The sequence below is a fragment of the Ambystoma mexicanum genome, chromosome 2q, assembly GCF_040938575.1.
Source record: "Ambystoma mexicanum isolate Mex_15411 chromosome 2q, UKY_AmexF1_1, whole genome shotgun sequence".
NCBI classification, from domain to species: Eukaryota; Metazoa; Chordata; class Amphibia; order Caudata; family Ambystomatidae; genus Ambystoma; species Ambystoma mexicanum.
Window position 1 is genome coordinate 868,556,356 of NC_090924.1, and position 25,639 is coordinate 868,581,994.

Consider the following 25,639-nt stretch of genomic DNA (forward strand, 5'->3'; position numbering starts at 1 on the left):
ACTGTGCATCCTTAGAAAGCAGACCAATCCGAATGCTTTTTAAGATGATAGCATGGGTGAGGTATGCAGACTGACGCATGTTTTAAGTTAGTTCTCTGTATTGGAAATGTTGCCAGAGATTTACATTTCCTATGCTGCCAAGTGTGTTACGGCACAGTTTATGTCCTAAGGTTTCAAAAATAGGTTCACCTTTCACTGGTGTTAATTGCAGAAGATCTCCAAAAACAATAATGTGTTTTCCTCCAAAGAGTTCTTCGTAGTTCGTTTTAAGGAGCTCTTGCAATCTGAGGTAAATCAAAGGCAACATTAAGTTGGAGACCATGCTCATCTCATCTCATCTATTAGGAGCATTTTCATTTGTTTTAGAATTCATTTGTTTTAGAATTCAGCATAGCTCCATAGCAGCTTCTGTTGAAAGTTTATAGTACTCTAATTTGTTTTGGTGTTCCAGTGGAAGGAGCAGCAGTCTGTGCAAAGTAACACCACCTATGTTGTAGGAAGCTAAACCTGTGGGGGCTGTTTCTGGAGAAATGTGCTGATTTTTATTAAGAATGTTTGCCTGCACCAGCTTCACCACTTACATACATGAATACTGGTTTATAATTTTGACAGCTACTTGTGCTGCATGTTACATTTCTTTAGTTACTTCCAGGAAAATGCTATGTTGTTCATCATTTAGTTGTGATTTCAGTAGCAAAGTTTTCTTCAGATTCCTCATATTGACACATGGTGTTTTCTACTTCAGTCATGGCTAATTCTGCTTCATTTACAGTGGCTCGCCAAGTGGTTCTTGGCTTCCTGTAACAGAAGGTTGACTTCCCTCAGGAGTGTCTTCATTTAGCTGTGCTTGAATTTCTTCCTCCTGTTGGCATTCATTGTCCAACATGTTTTTGACTGCTTTAAATTGATGTTTGTTATGCTGCTTTCATTTGCATTGAAAGCATCTTCATAGGAGTCATGGGTGTCCAATAAATCATCTTCTTTTCCCCATGGTTCAAAATGTTGGAGTAGGGACATGTAGTAAAGTTCTCCATGTTGAGGAGCTTTAAATTATAGCTTCATATGATTAATCCGGCTGGGTTTGGTAAATTCAATGAGACTGCCTTCACAAGTTTTGACTATGTATCTACCTTTTTTTCATCTGGTTTAATATTATTCTTGTATGAGAAATGTTGGGCTATGTGGTATAGACTCATGTTTTCCAAAGCAGTACTCCTGTTTGGGTAGTATGTGTCCAATACATTGTTTTTCAAAATGTCCTGGCTGTTGGGATCATTTTTGGCTATTATTTCTATGTCTTGGTACAATTTGAGCACTCTTTTTCTGGATGCAGCAGGACCAATGCTTAGCTATGTTTTCAGATTTCCCATATAAGGCTGTGCCTGCTAAACGGTCTGCAGCTTTGTAACAACCACATTCTCTTTGGGAGAGCATGTTTATGCCAAAGCTGTATAGTTTTTGTGACAGTGTTTTGTCAGATGATATGTCATCCCAGAGGTCTTTCAGCTCTGTTTTCTCAGCTTTGGTTAGGTAGGCTGTGACATATCGTGCAACAGCAGTGGAATTGTCTGCAATGTACTGTACATCTATGTATTCATTCCACAAGAGGTCAATGATCGCATTGATCAATGTAATCATTGATGTACTTTGATCCTTCACTTCTTTTAATGCAGTATGTGTTCTTAGGTGATTTGCCTTTCACACTGTGTCTAACAAAGGACATGTAGCTGTTTACTTGTCCTTTTGCTGAAACAGGTCTAGGGAAACCAAAGCGGCATTTGGTGTGGTACTTGCATTTGTTTTTATATCTGCGTCGGCAATATTTGCCACATTTATGTTTTTGAAACTGCAGAATTTGTGCATGTAGCTCACTGTGTGCTTTGTGAAGGGATGTTGCAAGTTCGTATTTGTGAATGAACTGCAAAACAGTGGCATCACTGTCCTGACCAAATTTAGGAGCATCTTTTATCCACAAAAGCATGTGGATGTGTGGTGCTCCTCTAGATTGATATGCTTTTCTCCAAAAGAAGTTTTGCACTTCTCCGAGGGGAGGATTTGCTTTTTTACAGATGAAGTGCAGCATGGCAATAAAGCGGTGATGGAAGTACCTTGACACATTTACAGAGTCAAGAGTGCAGAGTTCTCCTGGTGTTTTTATGTCTATTCCTGCTTTGTTTTCGTTTGCCATGCGTAGGAAGTCATGCAAGTCTTCCCATGCATACTCAGCACAACTTAAAGTGACAAGCCATGTGGGTGGGCCAAGGTTGCATGGCATACACCGTACATCAGCTTGACGTCGGAACCAATATTCTTTCGTACCACGCATGTTTGCCAAGAGATTTGTGATACTTGACTGCAAAACTTCATCTTAGTCTTGTACCTTTTGAAGTAGTTGCATAGCAGACATGTTAAAAAAATTGGAACCTGTTTTCAATGTGTGTGCAATTCCGTAACACAGAGTTGCTAGTTCACTTTCAAACAGGAAGGTGGAATATGTATTCAATGTTTTGTCTGAATCTGGGGTCTCCAGACTACTTTCGTAAAGAGCGGTATTCAGATGCTGTTATATGTGTGCATCTTTCATCATGCCTTCCCCCTTTTCCAGTAGGAAAGAGCAGAGGAAAGGCTTGTGCTTCTATGATTTTTCCCATATGCTGATTGGAGATCCTTTGGCTTGCTGCATTTGATATGTTTCTAGTGCATTGTATATGCTGTCTTTGGAGTGCAGTGGGTGAATTGTATACTGCTCTAAAATATTGGATGCTGTAATAGGATCTGTAAGTTCAAATTGGCCGGTTGATGAGGAATCCTGAATTATTTAGGTGGTTTCCCTCAGGTTTTCTTCAATGTTTATTTCTTTGTAGTATTCATTGTTCTCTGTAAGATATTGTAGGGCTTGTCTAACTTTGTTTAAGTCTACTAGTTGTTGCCAAATTATTTTGTCTTTTGTAGGTACACCACTCACTAGGATAATCAAAGATTGTTTATTGTCCGTTGCACTGCCAGAGTGTCTACATTTTCTTTAAGATCTAATGACAAATAAGCTACTTTGCCATGAATGCCTTTTAGTCATTCAGAAGGCGGTAACCTGGCTGTTTTACGTTGAAGGTGTATTATAGCTTGAAATGAATGTACTGTTTGGATTATAATGCTCTCATACAAATTAAGCTGTTGGAATGGTTTTGGAAGTGGGAATATTTCCAGGTTAATAGTGATAGCCTGTGTAGGTATTTGGTTATTATCAAGCTTTGTTGTGCAGTATGTGCAAAGTATTGAGGGGTTAGTAATTTCAGATTTGTTTTCTGCTAATTGGAACCATTGGGATTCCTCATTGTCTCCTATTTTGTATCCCGTATCTACAGTTTTGGTGCTCTTTGTATAAAAAGTTCTGCGGCAACACACACATACTTGGTTTGGTACTTCAGCAGATCTGCTTTTAAACTTTGCTATTTCTTTTTTGTACATGTGTATTAGAAGGTTGGCATCTGTGAGGTTGTCACTACTCTGCTCTAGAGTTACTGGTTTTTGTAAGTGCTCTTCACTTCAAAAATATTTGCGATGGATGTGGTCTATTTCTTCCAAGAGTTCTTTGGCTGTGCCATGTAGGAGAATGTGATTTAAATGCTCCATAGTACAGTCTCTGGACAAGATTCTGTATAGTGGAATGGTGTGTCGCTAACATTTTGATGTGGTGGAAGGTGCTTCTGCAAGCACGTCTGGAAATGCAGGCTAATGAATGTCCTTGCTGTCCTCTGTATTTGCGCACTGCACAGGAGTCCATTGTTTGCACTATTTTCATTCTCATTTTCTCTTTCGCTTTTACATAGTGATTGAGGAATTGCCGTAAAGATTTGAAGGATTGTGTTCGTAAGTTACACATTGAGGTGCAGGGCCATTTGTAGAATGGAGAGTTGATTGTAAGTTTGTTGGGGACATTCTTTCAATGAGTGCTTCTTCTGCCATAAGGGTTTTGTCCACCATTTCATACCCTCGGCCACTGTTATGTATGGTAATTGGTTTTGTCTGCTCTTGTTTGTATGCTTCTTCATTGAAATATGGCTCTGTGCTGGTTGTGTGAATCCACTCACCTGCGCAGAAGTTTGCAAAGGTATCTATGTTGATATTGCGAAGTACTTTTTGTAGTTTACTAATTAATTTTGTTAGTGGTTTCATTTATTAGTGGTTTCATTCTGTTTAAAATTAATATAAACAATTTTCTTTTGAGGAGTATTGCACTGTCAATGAGAGCTTCCAGGATCCGTTTTCTGTGGTACGTTTTAAGGGTTCAGTGTGATTTCCCTGCTGCTTTTATAAGGATCTGAAGGCCTCTACAGTGGAAAATGTTTGTAAAATAAATGTTTTGGAATGCTTATCTTTGCCTCATTAACATTGGTAGGTGCAGTGCTAGCGCTACTGGTAGTTGTATTCTTCTTAATACATTTGTTTATATTTTAAAATTTTGGAAGAGGGGCTACACTTTTTTTCCTGCTAGCTGGTTCAGTTTTGATCAGTGACTGTATTAGCTGCTTTGTTTGAACATTTCGTACAAACTCTGCTAGAGGTGGATGACTATTTAGTATGCTTTTAGTTTTATATGCTCTATTTTTGCGTTGTTTTCTACAGAGTTGCTTTTTGGTAGGCATTCTCTTTTGTCTGTTGGAGAAAAAATGAAAGTGTGGGTTTCAAAGTTGTGCAATGTATTTTTGCGTGCACTGTGCATGAGTGTCTGACTATCAGGGTAGGCATAAATAGAGGGGTGTGTGATTGTGCAATGGGCTGTTACTTGTTGGGAAGTTTCTACTAGTAGCTGTGTGTGTTGATGTGTGAAAGGTTTGCTTCAGTGTGTATGACAGTGTGCAGTGCATGACTAAGGAAGGACATTACGATGTTTTCACAAAACTAGTTGGTGTTACGATACTGGTGTTCAGATGAGAATACAAGCAGTGGACCTGCTGAGATGCAATCAGTAAGAGTGAAGCAAATGCTGTTTGGTTGGATAGAATTGTGTAGGCTACTGTACAACAACACTGCACTGTATGAGTAACAGGAAGAATACTACTACAGTACTGCACTTAACTTTGTTGGATGTGAAGAGTAGGTTTCTTCTGGGTTTTATCTTCCAGTAGAGACGTTTCTGTCTTTCAGGAGGCTGTCCTTCACTGCAATTGTGAAAGAAGGAAGTTAGTGGGTATGTTTGTTAATGGCACAATAATTGTACTAGTAAAACACAATATTTAAATTCTAGGAGGATTTGTTAGGAAGAAGTAAAATTGCACATAATTATGAATACGGTTTTAACACTGCTGTTGGTGCAGACAGGTTGCCACTAAATTCCTAATACTTGTTTGGCAGGAAGCTTCCCAGGTTTACAAGGATATTACAGGCCATGTTGGCCTGGAAAGTCAGGTCTTGGAAAATGTTATTCTGTATGTGTGTAATATTGTACAGCACTGCGTAGGAATGGGGACGTGGGAGCACCAGTATCATTGGTATGGGGGCCGGTGGTGCGGTGATAAGTATGCCCTATGGGGCTACAGTTTTCCAAGCCTGTCAGTTGTTGTTGTTGCATTCTTTGCATTGGAAATGGAGTAGTGCAAGTCCTAGTAGGCTAAGAAAAAGGCAGAAGCCCAGAAAGATGTACATATTGGGAAGAAGAATGTTAGGGTGTGCAATTTTATTAACTTTCCCACACATAGATGCTTGCTACATGAGTGCCATTGCAGTATGTTGCAGAAATGCTTTCCTGTTCCTTTCATTTATTTATCAAAATGTACAGATAGCACTGTTGATAATGTAGACGTGTATTAATTTGCCTTCCTTCAAATAGTGTAACGAGTAGTTGTAAGCGTACTGCATTTAGTTAATTTCGCAATCTATGTACTTGCCTTGCTTTGGTAACATACATACAGATTTCGATTTCTGTGTGCATTCTGGGCATTTCGAAGCAGGTGTGTTAGTGGGAGAGATGGTTGTAAAAGTGACAGAAGGAAAGAAGAAAATAGCACTTTGCACATTAGAATGGGTGTTAGGGAGAATTCTCCAGAATGACTAATTTCCCTTACCTACTGAGTCCCTCAGCAGCTTTGCTGGATTTCTAGGATTTATTTGTTTCACCTGGTAAGAGTGTGTGCCTTTTTCCCCACTCTTAAATGTGTTTTGCTGTGTGCATTTAACATTTTTGTGTTCATAGACTGTGGAGCCTCACTTACTCCATAGGCATCATCTTTTAACTGTGTGTTACACAGCACCTTCAGTGCAGTGACACAGGGTTGTCTTTTTGAGACTTCCCACTTTAAACTCCATTTTCTGGGACTGACTACTGTCTCGCAGAACATGTAAAGTTGCCATTGACTTTATTAGTCTTTTTAAATTCACAGACCCGGTACAAACTATCTAACATAGAGTTCTGGAAAGGGTTAATAGTTATCCCTTTTTGTGTGTTTCTCATGGAACATTATTTCGTTCCCTTTTCATTAAGATTTGGCTGGTGGCAGTGGTAACTACCCTATTTTTCCTACTGCGGTTATTTTAAATAGCCTTGGTATTGTTTTAGGCTATTTTAGTAGCCTCTAACTTAAACCCGCTGGACCATATTTACTTTATACGGTTGCGGCTGGGTTTATTCGCCATTTCTTTTTGTAAAAGTCTTTCTCGAATTTTACTCTGCGCGCCAAACCAGGTTTGGTTCCTTTGTTCGCACAGAAGTCCTCTTTAGGCACCTGAATGTCTGAGGGGGACATGATGTGAGGGAGGGGTTTGAGACTCCCTGCACAGGATCTCCTTGGAGACCCATGTCGCACTCTGGTATAATTGGCTGGGGTGACTGTCCCGACGGGACAGCCACCCTGCTGTGTGATTGACAGCCAGGCTGTACGAATGGGGGAAAACTGCATAAAAAGCAGGTCTCTGGGACTGAGAAGGGAGAGTCGCCACTGGATCGAGAGAACCGAAGAGAAGCTGACAGAAGAGGACCTCTGCCACGACTGAACCTTCCAGTGAAACCCTGCTGTGGGTCCGAATCTTCAAACTTCGACGACAGGGAAGATCTGCAAGAAATGTTCTCCCCTTGAGCTGGTGGGAACAACCAGTTTGCCAAACTGCAAGCCAGGCCTCCCTCCTATGGTCGAATTTGCTGTGCACAGCTACAGTGAACCGGATAGCCAGGAGGAACGGACCTTGTTTGGATTTTAAGGAGCGCACCTTTTATTCATTGCTTTGCTCTGCTGCTGGTTTCTTCCCTGGGCAATGCAGGACCCTCCAGTCTTCCTACTTCATGTCAGTCCGACAGTCGCTTCAGGAACCGTGAGCCTGCAGGACCTGCCAGAAACATCTGCCTCAGCTGCAGCCTTTTTCTCCATTTAAGGTACTGTTCAAATCCGGTCGTTCGTTCCGTCCGACCGCCGTGAAAGTGTTTGAAATCTTTTGCCAATATGAGGGCTTTTTTCTTCTCTATTCTTTCAAGTCACTTTTCCTCCGACCAACTTTGTTCTGAACTCTTGGCAAAGACTTAACCGAGAACTACTCAGAACTGCGTGATCCTCTGCAAAGACTTTGATCCGTTGACTTTGGCCCAGGCCTCTTGATTTGATTTCCTCACTGAAGGTACTGTTTCTACATTGCCCTGCTTACTTACTTGTTGGTGCTGCTCAACTTTTGTCTAACTTTGTCTTTCCCTCCATTTTTATTACTGGAGTACCATTTTGCTCATACTTCATTTTGAGCTTAACTTGTCCAGAATCTATTGGGTGTGGTGTAGTGTATTAAGATTGTGATAGTGGTGAATGTTATGTTTTATAACTGATGTGTAAAATAAATGTATATTCTTTTACTCAGAAACCTTGAGTCAGTGTTTTTTTGAACCATAGTAATTGCTGTCCTTTGTGTAACTACTGATACTGCTCACTTTACTCAGCCATCGCTAACACTTTACTGTGTAGTACAGGCTTGTACCAAAAGTGAATTTGTACTGTCACTTGTAGTCTTAATTGTGTGTGGTATTTCCAAAGGGTACTGCATATGATTCTGCCTAACAATGGGTGATATGGGCAAGCATGCATGTTGTGATAATACATTGAAGTTTCACATAGGATCTGGCACTTAAACCTGCAGTGCAAATGTTCCCAATGTGTTTTCTTTTAAACACAAAAATCACAGAGTGCTGCTAAAATTTAAATATGTGATTTGCAACTGTTATGCAAGTGGGCATTAAAAGAAAACATTGAAAGCACACAGCATTGTAAGAAACTGCCACTGGATGTCAGGAGATGGGACAAATGAGAGTATGCTTATTGAGTAGGTTATGCAGGGTAAGTGGCAGGGACCCTGTTCACATGCATTTTGAAAAGAGTTACAAATGTACTCTACAAAATATATGCATACCTGAAGTTTGTGTTGATGGATACAGATGTGGATGAATGTGGAAGCAGAAATCTTGGAGAGTTTTACAGTACTTTTTGATGGAGGTGCTTTGGAATTATTAACAGGAGACCTGTACTCTGAGTGTTCAACAGTACATTTAAAGTGTTGAACTGCGATGACAGAGTTAGATGTAGTGTTCTTGGATGGTTGTGTGACTGCTTAACAGTAGCCAATAAGAGAGTGCTGCAAAGAGTGAAGTGGAAAAGGAAGAAGGGCTGCCCTGTGTTACGGGGTCTGCGGACACCGCGGATGTCCATGGACAGGGCATGCCACATCCGGGGCTTCTCAGCATGCTTGGCATGGAAATGGGACTGTGGGGATTAGCCAATCAGGTGTTCAGGTTGTCCTTCATAGAAAGAGAGGGTAATACTGTTTGTCATTGCTGTGTGCAGTGAAGATGGCAGAGATGCAGAAAGTCAGGTTGGAGATACATTTGTAAATGATCTGGAAATTATGCAGCGGGAAGAGGTATTTCTGCGAATCTTGGTTTTCAAGAAGTGGAGGCTTTGTGGTGCAGTGTGCCTGGCCGCAATTGCTCTTTGCAGAGTTATGGCCACTTTCAGCACTCCTGATGTTCTAGTGATGCATTTTGGAGCACTGCATTTGTGTTACATCTGTGCTCCAAGTTTGCTCAGTACACTGAAGGACTTGGTGAAGGAACTGATGCTGCGTTTTCCCAGTGCAAAGGTGGTTTTCCCACAAATACCACCAAGAGCAGTATGGAACAACCCCAATGTCCTCTTACCCCAGCAAAATGCCGGATGGTTTCTTGTTTATGGGGATGTCTGCATTTTTGCAAAGTGCTGGGATGTTCACTTTTCACAATCAGAACATTGATTCTCTTAGTGTGAACTATTTTACTGCTGATGGCATTCTTTTGTCCATCCTTGGAAATGCCATTTTCTTTTTGCAATCTAAGGGATGCTTTGCAGCGGCGTTTGTGAGGCAGTAAGGAGTAAAGCAAGAGAACCCCCCCAAAAAAGTACAAAACAAAAGGTGTTTGTTTATGACCACCTTTAAAAAAAAAGGCTCTTTTCAGAGCCACCACTAAAGAGGAAATCTACCCTGGGTTAAATGTATCTCCCCACCCCCCTGAATTGGACGATTCACGGACACAGCGGTAGTCTGCGAATCGCACGTGCCACATCCGGGGCTTTTGAGGATGGCACGAATGGAAATGGGACTGTGGAGGCAAGGGGATAAGCCAATAAGGTTTCCTGGATGTGGTGTGCAAGGAGAGAGTGTGGCGAGGAGTCTGTTTGCTGAGAGGAGTGCAGATGGCTATTGCTATGGCTGTGTCTTTTAGGAGACAGACTGTCTGGATTTTGGGGGATTCCTGGATACATTGGTTGCAGGTGTATGCAGCGCACTGTGGAGTGGCCGCACATCTTGGATTTGCTCATGTGGATGTGCACTGGTATGGAGTGCGCGGCATGAAATAGGTGGACTTGCTTCCCCTTTGTGCCACTTTGGTGATGCGCCATCATCATTGTTCATTGTGGACGGTAGAGTTTAGGCCATGTTACCAGAATCTTACTGCAGTTTGCGATGAAGGAGGCATTTGGGAAAGTCGTGGACATGTTTCCTAACTCCCGAGTAATTTTTTCTCGCATTGCCCAGAGACAGATGTGGCTGCGCTCTTCTTCATTTGGTCCGCACATTTTTGAGAGATGTTGGCATGTCGTCCTTCCACAATGAAAACATAACATTTTGTAGCACCAATATTTTTTGCAGAGATGGAGTCCATCTTACTGATGCTGGGAATCTGCTTTTTTGCGAAATATCCGAAATGCTTTGCAGCCTTTTTTGCAACTATAGCAAGCATTTTACAGTAGGTGTTGCCTACATTTTGTCTAAACCTTGGGAAGAACCTTCCAAAAAGAAAAAACAACAAAGAAGGCTCTTTTCAGAGCCACCACTTTCTCCCGCAAAAGAGTGCAATGGTTTAGATGCTGCCACCACCTACGTTTTTTGGATGTCCGTGGACTGCCAGGCTGTATGCGGATTTCGCAGGCTGCACAGGGGCCTGCACCATTTTTTTGGTACTTCTATTTTTAAACTGTGAAAGGGGTCTCAACGTCAGCGGATACGGACTGACGCTCAGCGTGGGTGCGGTCACATGGTGACATCACAAATGTTTGTGGATGGGATAGCTGTCAGCAGGACACCTATTGCGCGGGATGCAGTGTACGCATGCGCCTAGGTGTCCGAACTAATTAAAAGTGCGACGCATGCAGCAGACAGATGCGGACAGGCACAGTGTTCGGAGGGCACCGGGGAACAGATGCGCATGTGCCCAGGGGTCCGTAAGACGGGCGGGATCCCTGAACTAATTAAAAGTACGCCACAACTTTACGAACCTTGCAGACAGGCGCAGTGTTTGAAGGGCACAGGGGATTAGATGTGCCCAGGTGTCCGCAGGACAGGGATGGGAATCCCCGAACTAATTAAACTATGTCACGTTTCTACAGACCTCTGCGGACAGACGTGGTGTTCGGAGGGCAAAGGGGATTAGATGCACATGCACCCAGCTGTCTGTAGGACAGGGGCGGGATCCCCAAACTAATTAGTATTGCGACTCAAATTTACAGGCTTTACGGACAGGCGCAGTGTTTGGCGGGCACAGGGGATTAGATGTGTCTAGGTGTCCGCAGGACAAGGTGTGGGTCCCTGAATCATATAAAAGTGCGTTATGATTTTGTGTACATGTCCGGACAGGTGCGCTGTCCGTAGGACACCTCAATATTGAATACAGCCAGTCCTGAACAGGCACGGTGTCCATAGGACACCTCTATTTTGATTACAGACAGGCCGGACAGTCGCGCTGTCCGCGGACTCCTAACGGGGCTTTAAAAAAAATGTAAAATACCCATACACAGCAACAGTAAATACACAGAACTTTATTAACACACTCTAAAAACATTGCATTAGGAAAGGGAAGGGGTAGTCGGAATGGGAAACATATACAGGGGAATTGGCGTTTTGCACAGGCTGGTCATGAGGGGATTGAGGTCTCATCATAGCGTCTTTGACTAAAGGGAATTTGTGGGGATGATTGGCTGGAATGGGGCAAAGGGTACAGGTACAAGTGGGGCAGTGGTACTTAATATTGTCCATCATATGCCTTTCTAGAAATGTCTTTAACTCTAGCCCATTGTCTTCATTTGCAGTATGTACTGTTAAAAGGAAGCATGTTTCAGTTACATGTGAAGCAATGTGCATTTATTTTCCTACTTCAAAAATGGTACTGTGTGCCATTAAAGTTGCTATCGTTACTCATTTCATCATGAGGAACATTTTCCACAAGCCACTCCAGGGTGCTTGCCATTTCTGTGTAAAAACAATTATGCTTTTTACTAGTCATGTACACATACCAAACTCCACAGTTACAGGAAGAAATATGGTGTACCTACTACTTTTTTGTATGGTTCTCCTCTTAGTACGGTGCACTTCCTTGTGAAATTTGCTTCTCAATGTGTATGCAAAGCAGCACTGAGGTAATATTGTTGGATGCACATGTTATTTTTCTGCTTAGTGCATTCCATTAAGTTGCACAACCTATGTAATTGCACTGCTGCTTTTATAAGTACAGAGTTTGTAGACTTACCTTTCCTTGTAGTATAAATATGTGTTGCCCTTTAAACATCTTCTGTTTGTTTGCTGCACGCTCCAACAATGTAAGACAACCCCTGAGCATTTGGGCAGTGTGTCTGCAGACTCTGTTGCTATCATATTGAGCCAGAGGGGTCAGTTTGTTGTATGGCACATATACACAGATTAATGGTATCCTCGTAAAAACCTGTGAAATTCAGTGAGAAAACTTTGTTAAAGGGACGCTATGGTTAAGTTGCGCTAATAAAAACCTATCAAAACCAGTGGAAAAAGTGTGTTAAAAGGATATTATGGTTACAAGTAAAATTTAAAAACCCCAGAAATTCGCCAGTTATGGTAAGCTAAGCAACTATAACTTGCGCCACCACCGTGCAGTGCTAAGACTAACACCCATGACATCACAAATGTCATTGATGACATCACTGATGACATCACATGTCTGGCCCCTTCTTTTTTCTTCACTGACTTATCTAGGCCAGGTGGTTTTCTTCACTGACAGTCAGAAACTGAAAATTTAAAAGGTACTATATTTGTAGAGGGTTCAGTCGCATCATATAATGCATATACACAGGGGAAGAAGCAGGCCTGAAACACAGCAATCATTTCTGTGCATGAAGATAATAATTTACGTTATGAACAGTTTCTGATGATACTGCTTCTTTTTTGCTTACTTTACTTTCCCTGTATATGCCCCATATTTGTATGTATTGTGGTATCTTTGTTTTATTTGTAGTAGTACAAGTACATAGAAAGTGATGTATTATTAGCTGATACAGAAGCATTCATCATTTTACTGTCCAACATTGCAAGATTATAAATATTGCACCTGTATGGTGCATGCTGCAGCCAATGCCTATGTTTCTGTATGAGAAGGTTCCTGTACTAGAAAGAACACTCTAATGGAATGTTGAACATAGGCCATTGAAGATACTGGACGCACTGTGGTTTCTTTGTGTGGGTGCAACTCTCCATGGATTTTCAGCCACATGTCTTTCTTTTCCTTACTGAAATGCATTACGCATATCGGTTGCACTTTAGATTTTAAAGCCCACTTTCTTTCCTTGGTGATTTAGGTTCAATATGCCTTATGTCTGGCATCATCATTTATGTGTTGGCCTTATATTTCGGTGAGCATTTATAAATGACTCTGGCCTCTTTATTTCTGGCATCCAGGGGCTATATTTCACCCCACGGTAGGTTGGATGAAGTTCTAACCAGCCCCAGAATGATTTTGGCTTTTGTAACCAAACATAGGCAGCGAGGAACGAGAATGACGTACTGCTAATTGAACAGGTCCATCTAGCTGGGGTATGGATTACTATAAGAACGTGAAGAATATTTATTGTCCTTCTCCATATAGTCCCATTTTGGTTATTTTAAATCAAAAGTGTGGAAGGATAGCACAATGTACAAGGGATGAAACATGAACATGCACAGTGAGAATAAGGTACACGAATATTGAGATTTTAGATAGAGAGCAAACATACCCCACAGGCTGTGTGTCTCCTCACATCCTATCTCCCCCATATCTGACCCTCCTATGCCAATGGTTTTAACTTCAAAGTGTAGCTTTTAGTGCCACCAAAAAACCAAAACTAAAAAGTGAGTGAAAAACGAAAAGTCCAGTTGTTAATAGGGATACTATTTATGGATAACATTCAGTGTGCTCAAGGTATGGGGTGTCATCAATTTTACATTTTCATTTTCAATGCACTTTGTCTTTTTAAAAGGTTATATAGTGCTTTGCACAGCAATTACTTTTTAAAAGTGAAGCATTGAGGCATATTTTGTTATTTGTACTTTATTTTTTACTTTCTTTGTTATCACTGTCTACATTATTTTTAATGTGATATTGTGTTTTGTACTGTTGAATCTGTCCTCTTTGATTTTACTTTGGGTTATCTTTCTCTGGTTATTTTAAGGCAGAACCATTTTAAAACAGTAAACTTCACAAGTGGCAAGATGTAATTATTTTGTAGGCTAGTTTAGTTCTGGTCACTTTAGTGATTTTCACCTTTATTGGTTGTTTTCTGATGCTGTCATAAACAATCATAAATCATTCTTGCCATAAGTGACACGATTTATTGTCTGATATATTTTCTGTTTTTAGTAAAACTCCTGGAATGAAATCAGAGGATTTAAGTGGAAGTTCAACTGAGAGTGATGAGGAGGAAGATCAACCAGAAAGGCGTCAAGAGTCGAGCACTGACCTACCCTCAGAATATTGGCAAATTCAAAAATTAGTCAAGTATTTAAAGGTAGGGGTTTAAATATGCTGCTTTCAGAGCTCAGTGATTATATACAGCAGCTGGCAATAAATAGCGAAAGCTTTGACATCATTTATTTTAGTGTACTAATATTTCTGGATACATTTTAGAAATAACACTAGTTTTTTTCCTAAGAAAGTGAGCCAAATGACTTTCATGTCATCATCGCCCACCTTTTCGACCTACACTCTTTTTGTGGATTGTAAGCATCGCAGTGGATGTGGAGGTTCCGGATAGTTAGGATTCCCAGGTGTTCCATGTTCAAAAGAATGTTGTGATAGGAATGTCACAGTAACTGAAAATGGCCCTGGGACTTTCCACATTAAGGATTGTCGAAAATGTCTATTCTTGGGCAAATACTGTAAGTTATAAAGTTAAATATACAAATGCACAATGTGTATATTAAACTACCTGATCTATCAGAGAACAAATATAAAGACAAATTTGCAAATACAGTGTACTCCTCTGAAAAGCTCACTCTCTTATTGATATTCTCATCCCTAAAGATAAGTGCTGCATCAGCCACTTTTACTCCCTAAAAATAGGCAAAAACTCCCAAAACATTCAAATGGGGAGTAAAAATACTCCCAACAAAAAACAGGAAGCAGACACGAAGGACCTTGTTGTCCCTGCTTTCACCCAAAAAGCTCCATGTATATGTCTGGACCAGTATTGCATGTATTAACATAGGAATACATCATTATTATTAGTGCCTGATTGGGAGAAGTAAACATGTACATAAATAACTAGGTGGAAAGAAATAATTATTACAAGAGCATTTCCGTTTTCCAGTTAAAACATGTTTTTACCTGCTTCAAAAACAATCCTATTGGGAAACTCACTTACATTTTTAATCCCCAAAAAATAATTTTACTCCCACCTTTTAAAAATAGGGAGTAAAATACTCCCACTTCAAAATCTTATCTGGGGCACTGGATATACTTAATGACAGTGATGTACAATATTGTACAACTCCTGCTTCAGCTCATGCATATTGTGAGGTATTCCTTTGCCAGCAAAAAGGTTGCTTGCAAAAAAATAATTCTATAAGTGGCTTTTTGCACTGGAAAAAAGTAATCTGCCTTTGGGGATGTAATGTACACTACATTTCTGGTATAGGGCCAGGGAAACACTTAGGATGTTTCAAGAAATACATCATACCCAAGGCCAGTCCTTTTACCACTTGCCCAAATACAATGTCTTCAATGACCTAGTAAGCTTGTATTTTGTTGCATTTAAAAAAAATAAAACGAATTATGCCTGTTTCACAAAAACATACTGAAGTGCTCTGTTTGCATAGTAGTCCATCTGTAAAGAAGATGGTGGTTAACTCTTATCTTTTTTCCAAATGCCAGGAACAAAAGGCTGACTTTGCAGAATTAATAGTGTGAAGTCCGCCCTGCAAGGTCGGTCTTTGTTCCTGGTCCCCTCTCACTGTCCTTTTCGAACGGTGCCAGCTGTCCCCCTTGGCTATGGGGCCCTAAAGGCCCCCCTTCTCCCCTCCACTTACCTTCCACTTACTTCGGATGCCTTATTCACCAGTCTGCGGGCCTTGAAGACAGCAGCTCCATGTACGTCAAACTTCCACCTGGATGATGTCAGTGTCCTTTTGGAATGCCGTCTGGAGGCACACCTGAGATTTCCACATCACTCCAATCCTCATCAAATTGCACTGGCTCCCACTGCAAGCGTGTATCATCTTCAAATCCTGCGGCATCATCTTCAAGGATGCCACCCTGAAGTACACAAACGTCCTCACTGTGAAACTCAGCATTTTGTGAGGGGTCAGTAATGCGAGGTGGACAGCTGCTTGTACTTTTCGCAGAATTAAACATTTTATTAAAAGAAAAAGATGCTAATAAATACTCGGTAAACCTACTCTGTCAGGGAATTCCCTACCTGTTCTAAGAGCTAAGGGATTCACTCCTAATAGTAACAAACTAGCCCTCACACTAAACAACAAAACATTCAAAGTCAATTATAAACAATATAAATGAGTGACTAACCAACAACCAGTAATTTTGATGACCTTCACATGGCATGGATAAATCCCTTCCCCAGGATTGTTCAAAGTCAATTCCCCCAAATGTTCAAAAAGGAAAATAAAGTCTTGAACCAGTTCTTGTAAGTTCCAAATTAAACAAAAGTTCACCAAAAATAAATCCACTGGTAACACTTTTTCAGCTTCCATTTGAAAATATCTCTTTCCAATTACAGCCAAGGAAATAGCACCAATGGTAAACCGTGATGTTTCCTTCCAAGATTGCCACAGTTCAAAGAATAGATAAAGTACAAATTGCACCTAATTACATTTTTTCATAGTGCAGTTAGTAGATTAACAAGCACTCACACTGAACCATTTTATCCTATCGAATAATAATGTATTGTTTTATTAACTGTTTTAGGTACTGCATGGTTCTTACTTATCATGTAATTAATATAATGTTATTAATGTCTATTGCTAATGAATATTGGATCACATTGCTTCTTTTTTTAACTGTGTAGTGTGAAAGGTTGTTTCTTTGACCATATGCACTTAATAAAAGAATAGATTATCAACTTCTCCTTCTACAATTCTACAAGTGTTCATAACCTCTGCAGTACATTTGGTATACTTGTCAGGATGCGTCTTCTTAGGTTGTTGTTTTCCTCTTGACAACCACCCTTCTACTACTGTTACTATGGAAACAGACTCCTTGCTTCCACAGTATGCCACTACTTCAAACAACTTCGACGTGACATCCACTGACAGTATTATACACAACCACAGTTCTGGTATTTCTGCTTTAACTTTATATATTAGAATGGTTAGGCATTTGAAAGACAAGACACTTTCATCTCTACATGAAGGCAAGGTACTCTTCTTTCCTATGTTCCAAGAAAAGGGCTGCCTATTCGCCTCTTCTTCTGTATGCCATAATGCCACAAGGATAACCTGCTCCTGATTCCAGACTGACTTTCTCTCAACTTCAACAGTCTCAGCATTACAAGTTATGTGTTCAATCTTCTTACAAGCACCCATCCCCCTTCCCCACCTTTATATACACCTTACTGGTTCCAGTGGCTACCTTGAAGCTGTATTGCCACACTTCCAACTTCAGATAACAATGTCCCGCTTGTTTCAGAGGACACTGGACCTTTAACAACTTCATCAGATAGGTGGATTGATTTAAATAAGGGTTTTCTTCAATATTGAAAGGTTTCCCCTCTTGGCTTGGGTAATGTGTGTTCTTCTTATTAATACAACAACTTCTGTGTTTAAAGAATACTTGTGTGAGTGTCACAAGGTTCAGTCTTCAAAGGAAAAACAAGTTTAGGCATACACAACCACTCTTTAAGGTAGATCTTCAACCTTAAGTTTCTGTAAGGGTTTGTATTCCCACGTATTACTCAGAGACATGTTCTACTCCGGTCGGGAATCACGATTGGTCACACGTGACCTTTCTTTGAATACGTAAGATCTTGCAACAAGTGTAAAAGTCAGCTTCAGAGTTTTTGGTGTACTTCAGAAAGCGTTCCCCTTTTTATTGGAAACGCACAACCACTTTGGCAACATTTAAAAGTTTGAGAATGGGAAATGAAAGGCTTTTCTTCACATGTAAGCACTATAGCTTTTACTAAAAGTGCATGTCATACATTTCCATTGTAAAGAATAGCTTTCAATAGCTTTCGCAATGCTGTCACACAGGGTTATGGGGTTAACGGCGCCGTAAAAGGCTGCGGCGCCGTTAAACCCTTAACGCCCGATTCACACTTTAACGCCTGCTTTTTGCAGGTGTTAAAGTCCAACCCGCTAAGGGACCTTGGTGCTAATTACGGCACCGTAATTTACGGTGCCGTAATTAGCGCCTTCCCCATTCCCATTGTGCCCTATGGGCCAAAAATGGGAATGGGGAAGGAGCCATGGTGAATGGGGAATTACCGCCCTGCCAACCTTGTAATGGGGCGGTAATTCCGCCATCCACCATGGCGGAATCCGGCATGGACGATGGTGCTAATAGCACCATGGTCCAACGCGAGCGTCGTAATGAGGCCCAGTATTCTGACAGTCTGCATTTTACAACTAGGGACCCGTAGTGCTCTGTTTATAACTTATTCAGCCATTGCTTTACTCCTTGTCAAGGAGTTCTAACAAACGTATCGCTGATCTTGGAGCTTCTTATAAAACATCTATTATTGAGCAAAATCTAGTTTGGATTAGGGACCACTATGAGCCAATGTTGTTGAAAAACAAAAAATGTAATAATGAGGATATGTATATATGTAATTAGGTGGACCATAAATACAAATATGACAATATGATGTTCATGAAAACCTATACTGTAAATAGCATTTGTAATGCCTTTTTTGCTAGATTGTTGAATTGTATTTGAAAATAGCATGTATTAATGCTTATTATTCAATATTCTTTCCAGATATTGTCTGAAATTTATTCTTATGCCCCTGAAGAAGAGATTGTCTCAAAACGCGTTGGGCCACAAATAAATAACTTATGTCCTACAAGAATACTGATTGTCAGTTTATCTGATATGTATTGAATTATATGTAATATTGTCTATTGTCTTGAATGTAAGGATGGGAAATTATACTGAAACAAACACACAAAATGCAACCAAATTACCTGGACTCAAAATATTTTGAGCCTTGTCGATAGTGTGCAGGAGACGGGAGTTCCCACATTGGGAACTTATTTGTTCTCTGATTCATATTATACAACCCATATGCCAGGATTGGTTATTATCTCCTCTGCACCTCAATCATACATAATATTCTGCTTATAAATATCAAAACTTCAAAAACATTGAACAGAAACAGGAGTGCAGGTTGATTTGTTACTTTAGTTGGTTGATAGTATCATATCTGAACATTGTATACATATGTTAATTTCTGTCTGACATATATACCCATTAATTATTTACATTATTGCTGTACTTTTGTTTCACACGTTAATTTGTTTTAGTACAAGTCATAGTTGAATTCCCATTTATCTGTGTCATAGTACAGGTTTTTTTGTATCATTTCATCATTACAGGTATGCATTTAAATATTAATTGAGGCGATAACATAGATAGTAGTGGTTACTTACTAGTCATTAGTCATTTGTTGAATTGTGGATGACGCAGGCTATTGGGAGGAGAGGAGAGTGAGAGGGAGAGAGGGAGAGAGAGAGAGAGAAAAGATCAGAGGAGTTAATGAAGGAAATGTTAAATTAGGCTTATATTGTCTTTACAAGTTATCCCTTAGCTTGGTACCTGGTTGAGTGCCTGGTTGAGTATGATTGGGTAAATTACTTTATGGTTGTGCCTTCGAGGTTGAGTGCAATTGCATCCAACTCAGTTTGGTTGTGCCTTTGAGAGTTAAGTCATATTTAAGCGAGTGCTTTTGCTGTGAGCGGCGTACTTTTAAGACGTTAGGTTAATTCAGATTACTGCTTATACCATACATATAAGTACCTATGAGGTAGGTTCAAATTCCATAGTGATTCCTTAAGATTAAGGTGCTTGGTGTGAGTTTGTTGGTGTAGATAATCTGAATGGTATCGCAACGAGATGTGTTTTTACCCATAGTCAGATGTGACCTTTTATAATTCTTGCGCTGTGTTTCCGTTTCTCTTGAAAGTTGTGTGTGCCGTGTTCCAGCAAATTGGGTAGAGAAGCTGGGGAGAAAGAAAAGCCTATTAATGCTCTATGCTCAATTAAAATGGCTCGAATAGTCATTAAGCGATGCAAGTTTACCTTTCGGTCTTAGTTGTTAAAGATAACAACTTCTTAGACAGGTTGCGCCAATGCCCTATAGGGTAAAACAAAGGCGTCAGTCAAATGAGGAAGGGAGATTATACCACAAACTAGAGATTTCTGACATTCCCTATGCAGAGTTCTTATCTGGTATAGAACATGCTGGTTCCTCCTACTGGGTCATAGTAGTGCTGTGTCAGTTTGCATATTCCGCCATTGTTCTGCTGTTGAAATACTAACGTACCGAGTCATGTGATGCCTGAACGTCTGCCATGGCGTGCGTATCGTGTCTGAGTTATCATAAGATATGCATGTTAAGATGTGGGTCAGAATAGTCAGACTTTCCTAATAGGATCAAATGCAATGAAGAGCTGAAAGTATAATTGTTAGCATTCATGGGGCGTGTGATTGGATGAGTGTCAAAGGTAATAGCCAATGGCATAATGTATCTCCAATGTACTTATTAGTCCTTGTTGATTAGTGACAAAAAGGGCTTTCAAGGGTCTAGGACTGATTTGGTGGTTATTCAAGGTGTGCCCTTACAAAATATATCAAGCATACAACATACTACGTACGACAAAATCAGAAGAATTTAATCCAAAGCATCTTGTTAATAAATGTACATAATTCTTAGATTATTAGGTGAGATCCTGTATTAAACAGTCATACAGTAGCAGTAATAGCCTGTTCATTGTACATGTGATGGTATTAAAACCATGATCTCATTAAGATCCAATTGTTCATATGTATGCTAACCAATAGTCTGATTGTTAGGGAGTGGACAACCTTAATAAGGTGATGGTGTTCAATTACGTAATCTATTGGTCCGTGATTAGTTATGTCCCAATGGTATTCATCCCTTTGGATGTACGGTGGAAAGCATAAAAATCACACGAAGTGGTGCATTTCATTGTCCTGATTCAGACCTTCATTAATGGCCCTAAGATTGCATATCATTTTTGCTTCTTCCTGTCGTATTCTTCTTTCCTGATTGCCCCATCTGGGATCCGCTTGTATGTGTTTGATGCCAAAAAATGTCAAGTTGCTTGTCTTGTCATTAGAATGTTCTATGTCTCAATGTTCTGCCTGTGCTGTTTTCTTCTGTGGTGCTGTTAGGCTACTGATATGTTCCCTTATTCTTACATGTAGTTCCCTTATTGTACTTCCAACGCACAGTTTGTCACAAAGATAGATGATTATGTAAATTATGTAAGTACCTGGTGGTTTGTGATTGTACATTGTTAATCACGTGCTTGCACATGCTACAACTCGACCTGGCGGGCAGAAAGGCACCCGCCAGCACAACTCGTAGTTTGCCGGTCCGGGAACTACGGTACCGACAAGCTTACCAGTACCGTAATTCCTGGACCGACAAACTTAGATTTGTTCTAGCCTAATAATGTGCAGGTTTTGCAAAGGATTTTTCTTACTATGTTGTCTTCGGAGTACTGTGTGATCAGTTTGGCCATATCCTTTTTGAGGTCGCTGTTTCTAGTTTTAGGTGTCATAAAATCTGCTCTGTTTCATGCCATTATTTTCCCTTTGGCTTTATTGACACATTGTTGTGAGTATCCTCTGCAAAGAAACCTGTTGTCAATGGTCTCACATTATTTCCTGTAAGATGTGTTGGTACTACAGTTTCTTCTTGCTCGGGTAAATTCCCCTGTGGGAACGCTGTTTATGGTGCTTTTTAAGTGTGAGCTGGTCACGTGTAACGTTGCATTGGCCTCTGTTTTTTTGAGGTGCTAGTGTTTATCTCGCCTTCTTCGATATAAATACATTGATCTAGGTAATTGATTTCTACTGTAGTCTTCCCTAAGTTGAAGGTGAGTCCAAATGTGGTGTTAAGGAATTCACAATATTCATCAAATTGTTTGGCATCCTCTTTCCATATAATAAACACATTGTCAATGTATCTTAGCCATTTAACAACATATTTGGATAGAATAGGATGTATGTTGTTCAAATTCACCCACAAACAAGCTGGCCAGCGATGGTGCAAAGCTGGTTCCCATCGCTATACCTAATGTTTGCTTTTACATTTTCTCATCAAATATAAACACATAACATTTTAAAACAAAGCCTAAAAGTTCTTTCAACATTTCATTGTATAGGAGGTGTGATTCTGATACATTTTGGAATGTAAAGTCAATACAGTCTAGTGCAAGTTTATGGTGTATAGACGTATACAATGCTTTGACATCCATGGTACCCAACATGTTTTAATTTTTCCATGTTACATTTGTGAGATTATAAAGTATGTGCATGGTGTCTCTTATGTTGAAAGGGGCCCCTAGGGGTCCCTTACGTCTATGGAAACAAGGCGAGTCACCACACACGATAGATACGCCAGACACAAGGTTGTATTCCCAAAGCTAGGGTTTATTGCAAAGCAAATTGTCTCAGTTGGCCAACTTGGTCTCACGCCCCGCGACGTGTATCTCTAGACCTCGAGGGACGCAAGAGAGTGAATTACGTACATCAGTTACACATATACAAAATGCATATCATACAATCAGCTATGACATGTTTAACACCCCCCTTTATTGGGTTTCTTTGCACTCTGTGTGATGATGGACACTTTCGACAATTATGACACCTTCAAATATCTATTCTAGTAACAATATGCAATTTGCAAGTGCGGAGGCATCTTTCAGTTGTTGAACAGAACACAGTGCTTCTGTTCTTAGAAGCAAGCTACATACGGGGGAAGAGTCGCATTCAGACCTTGCTATCTATGAGGTGCTATTCGTGTCCTGGGAGCCGACACGCTCTAACAGGGCTCAGTAAAGGGGGGGCCGTAAAAAGAGCATAATTCAAGCCTTTAGCTGCTTTATTCTAAACATATTCTACCATATAACGAGACTGGCTGGCAGCTGCGAAATGATTAAATGCCCTGCAGCTCTGCTTCAAGGCTACATTCCGGAGGGAGACGGGCATTCTTTCCTGGCGCTGCCTACGTTGTGTTTCAACAAACTCTTGTTATCCTCGCGGTCCTGCGTCCTTGTCCTTTCACGTGCAGACAACAATGTTTTACAGTCGAGCAGTGTAAGCAGAAAATGTACTGCGAAGCAATAAGAACAGAAAGCAATGAGCAATGGTTAGAAAACAAAATAGCGATCCTTGTTACATGAAAATGGCCGTTCATTGGCAAACTCGGAAACCTATATGTCTGTCATATCGTGCATGAGACGACGGTTGGCCCACGGCCACCAAAATACATTTGCCATCACATATGAGAGGTATCCATGTTTCTAGACTGACAACCCCTCCTTTGGCCATATGCCAAACGTCTCATCCATTCATTGTATCCTCCTCTAATGACGATATGTCTGAAGTACTTAAGTCTGGATTTTGCATGCTACTGGAAGCATCATCATCTTCATTAATATCTATAGTCATCAATTCTTTTACTGTTTTCATCTCATTTGTGTCTTGGTCAGCCCGACCATGAGTTTGTTTTCTTTTTGTCATCATATGCATACATCCCTTAGTACATCCCTCAGTTACCTCAGTGCAAACTATTGGTAGGCAGTGTATGCAACAACAGCACGTAATGAATATTCCAAACACCACTACTAATATCGAAATCAACTTCCATCCCCAAGAACGCAGTATTCCCCAAAACCAGGACTCTATTCCCCAGCCTCCTTCTCCAGTAGGGAGTTCGGAAATTAGGACATGCATTTTCTTTATTGCTTCAAAGATTGTAGGGGAATAGTCATCTACAAATACACAACACGCTGATCCCATTATTTTGCAAATTCCCCCACGATAAACCAGGATCACATCGAGAGCCATTCTATTTTGCAGCGTCATTAACCTGATTCCTTTTTTTTCCAACGTCATGTTAAATAGTATATCTGTCGTTGTGTTTATGGTATTTTTTAGTATTCTGGACAGCTGCCTTATATTATAGGAGTTCACTATCTGGGACAAGAATGGAATGAATGATTTTGCTACGTCAGTCGCTATCAAAACACCTTCGCTACTCCTTTTGACTGTAGATCTGGATAGTCTGGCCATGTCTGCTGTTTCTAAGAGGAACACTCCTGTGAACAGTAGACCTAGGTAACATGTACCTCCCCAGTTTCTGGGCAACCAAGGATATGCTTTCTCTCCACATATAAAATAAACTGGATCTCCCACATATACTGGTTCTATTTCCCATTTCAATACCACTGTATTCATGCATCCAGTAAATGTTCCGACTGAAAATGAGCCTTTCTTTTTTAGACAAAAAGGGACAGTTCTTGGGTTATAATTCACTGTGTAAGAAGGGGGAACTGTATCTTTGTTCCCGTCTGTTCTTACACGAAACGTCCTCACAGATGGTTTAACTGGTGGGGACAATCTATCTTGTCTATTTTGTCGTGTTATTTTTCGCGTACTTTTCCTCGTGGGCTCTGGGGTCATTACTTGTGCTTTATGGAATATGGAACAACCCACAGGCCTCATTATTATTTCCTCAAACTCATTCATGTTTGTTCTGTCTAATTGACTTGTACTACTCTTATTCCATTTCCCATAGAACATTGCACTTAAAGATGCACTACATGCAGAACTTAATGGTAATGGCTGTACATACCAACCTATTCCTTTCCCAGCATGCTGCGGTAAATGGGCACATACCCAGCAATTTGTTTTCTTCAGAATTGCATGTGTCATATTCATAATTAATAACGTGTTGTTCCCAAACCCTTCCCTGTGTCTTTCTTCCATTGGGGACAGGGTATAAGTAATCACTTGAACCGGGCTTTCAGTAGTGGATATATTAACTATTGGTAAAAACATTCCCAATGGTTGTATCGATTCCACATACCATAATACTAGGGCTGTCGTTATTGGTGCTACCATGCTCATAAAGCACATAATTGTCAGTGCCAGCATACAATTCTTTTTACCATGCGTTTTTCTTAAGCTTACAGTCTTTACAATTGACTCATTCTCAGCAGTGGTGCAGGAGGAGGCTGGAACCAGTCCCGACATGTTTCTCATCGTCCTTCTTCTTCCTTATTAGAGTTCGTCGTGGATATCTATTTTCGTTGCACTTGCTCTGATGTCAATAAGTTCAACGGAATTGTCACAGTTCAGTTCTGCCAGTCCTTAATTGCCTGAATTTGCTTATTTTGTTTTTAGGCAAGATCACTTGTCCTTTCTCATACTGCTCAGAGGACTTTGTATTAGTTATCTGATTGCCTTAGTACCATGTGCACCCAGCTTGTCCGCTCTGGTTCCAGACACATGTACTTTTTATGATCGCACCGTGGAGCCGCGAGTCTTGAATTGACCAACTTGCACAATTCTCACGCTTCTCTCCTCTACACCTCTAGTTCCTTCTCCGTCCATGAGCAGAACCAGAGGTTGACATAAACACCAAAGAACTGTGGATCACTTTTTCTTTCGAGGCCGCAAATTGTATCGCCTCACTCCTGGTATTGTGTGATCCGTGAACAGTGCCGGTGCACTTCCAGATCCAGACTCAAAGTCAGCCTGTGGGGCTATTGCAGGTGCTGGTGTGCGGCGCGCCAGGGATGCAGATTCGGTCTTTGGCGTGCTGGCAAGTGCTGGTGGGTGCCAAAGGGGTACACTTTTAGTTTCTGCTGG

The 25,639-nt window shown here is 40.6% G+C and overlaps 1 protein-coding gene across 1 annotated transcript in view; it reads left to right on the forward strand.

Moving 5' to 3' along the window:
• The window catches only part of ODAD2 (outer dynein arm docking complex subunit 2), a 1,183,909-nt gene that overhangs the window by 643,399 nt on the left and 514,871 nt on the right, over positions 1–25,639 (forward strand). Inside the window, exon 10 of the mRNA XM_069648108.1 lies at positions 14,141–14,288. Coding sequence (XP_069504209.1) covers positions 14,141–14,288 — 148 coding nt within the window. The remainder of the gene's footprint in view (positions 1–14,140; positions 14,289–25,639) is intronic.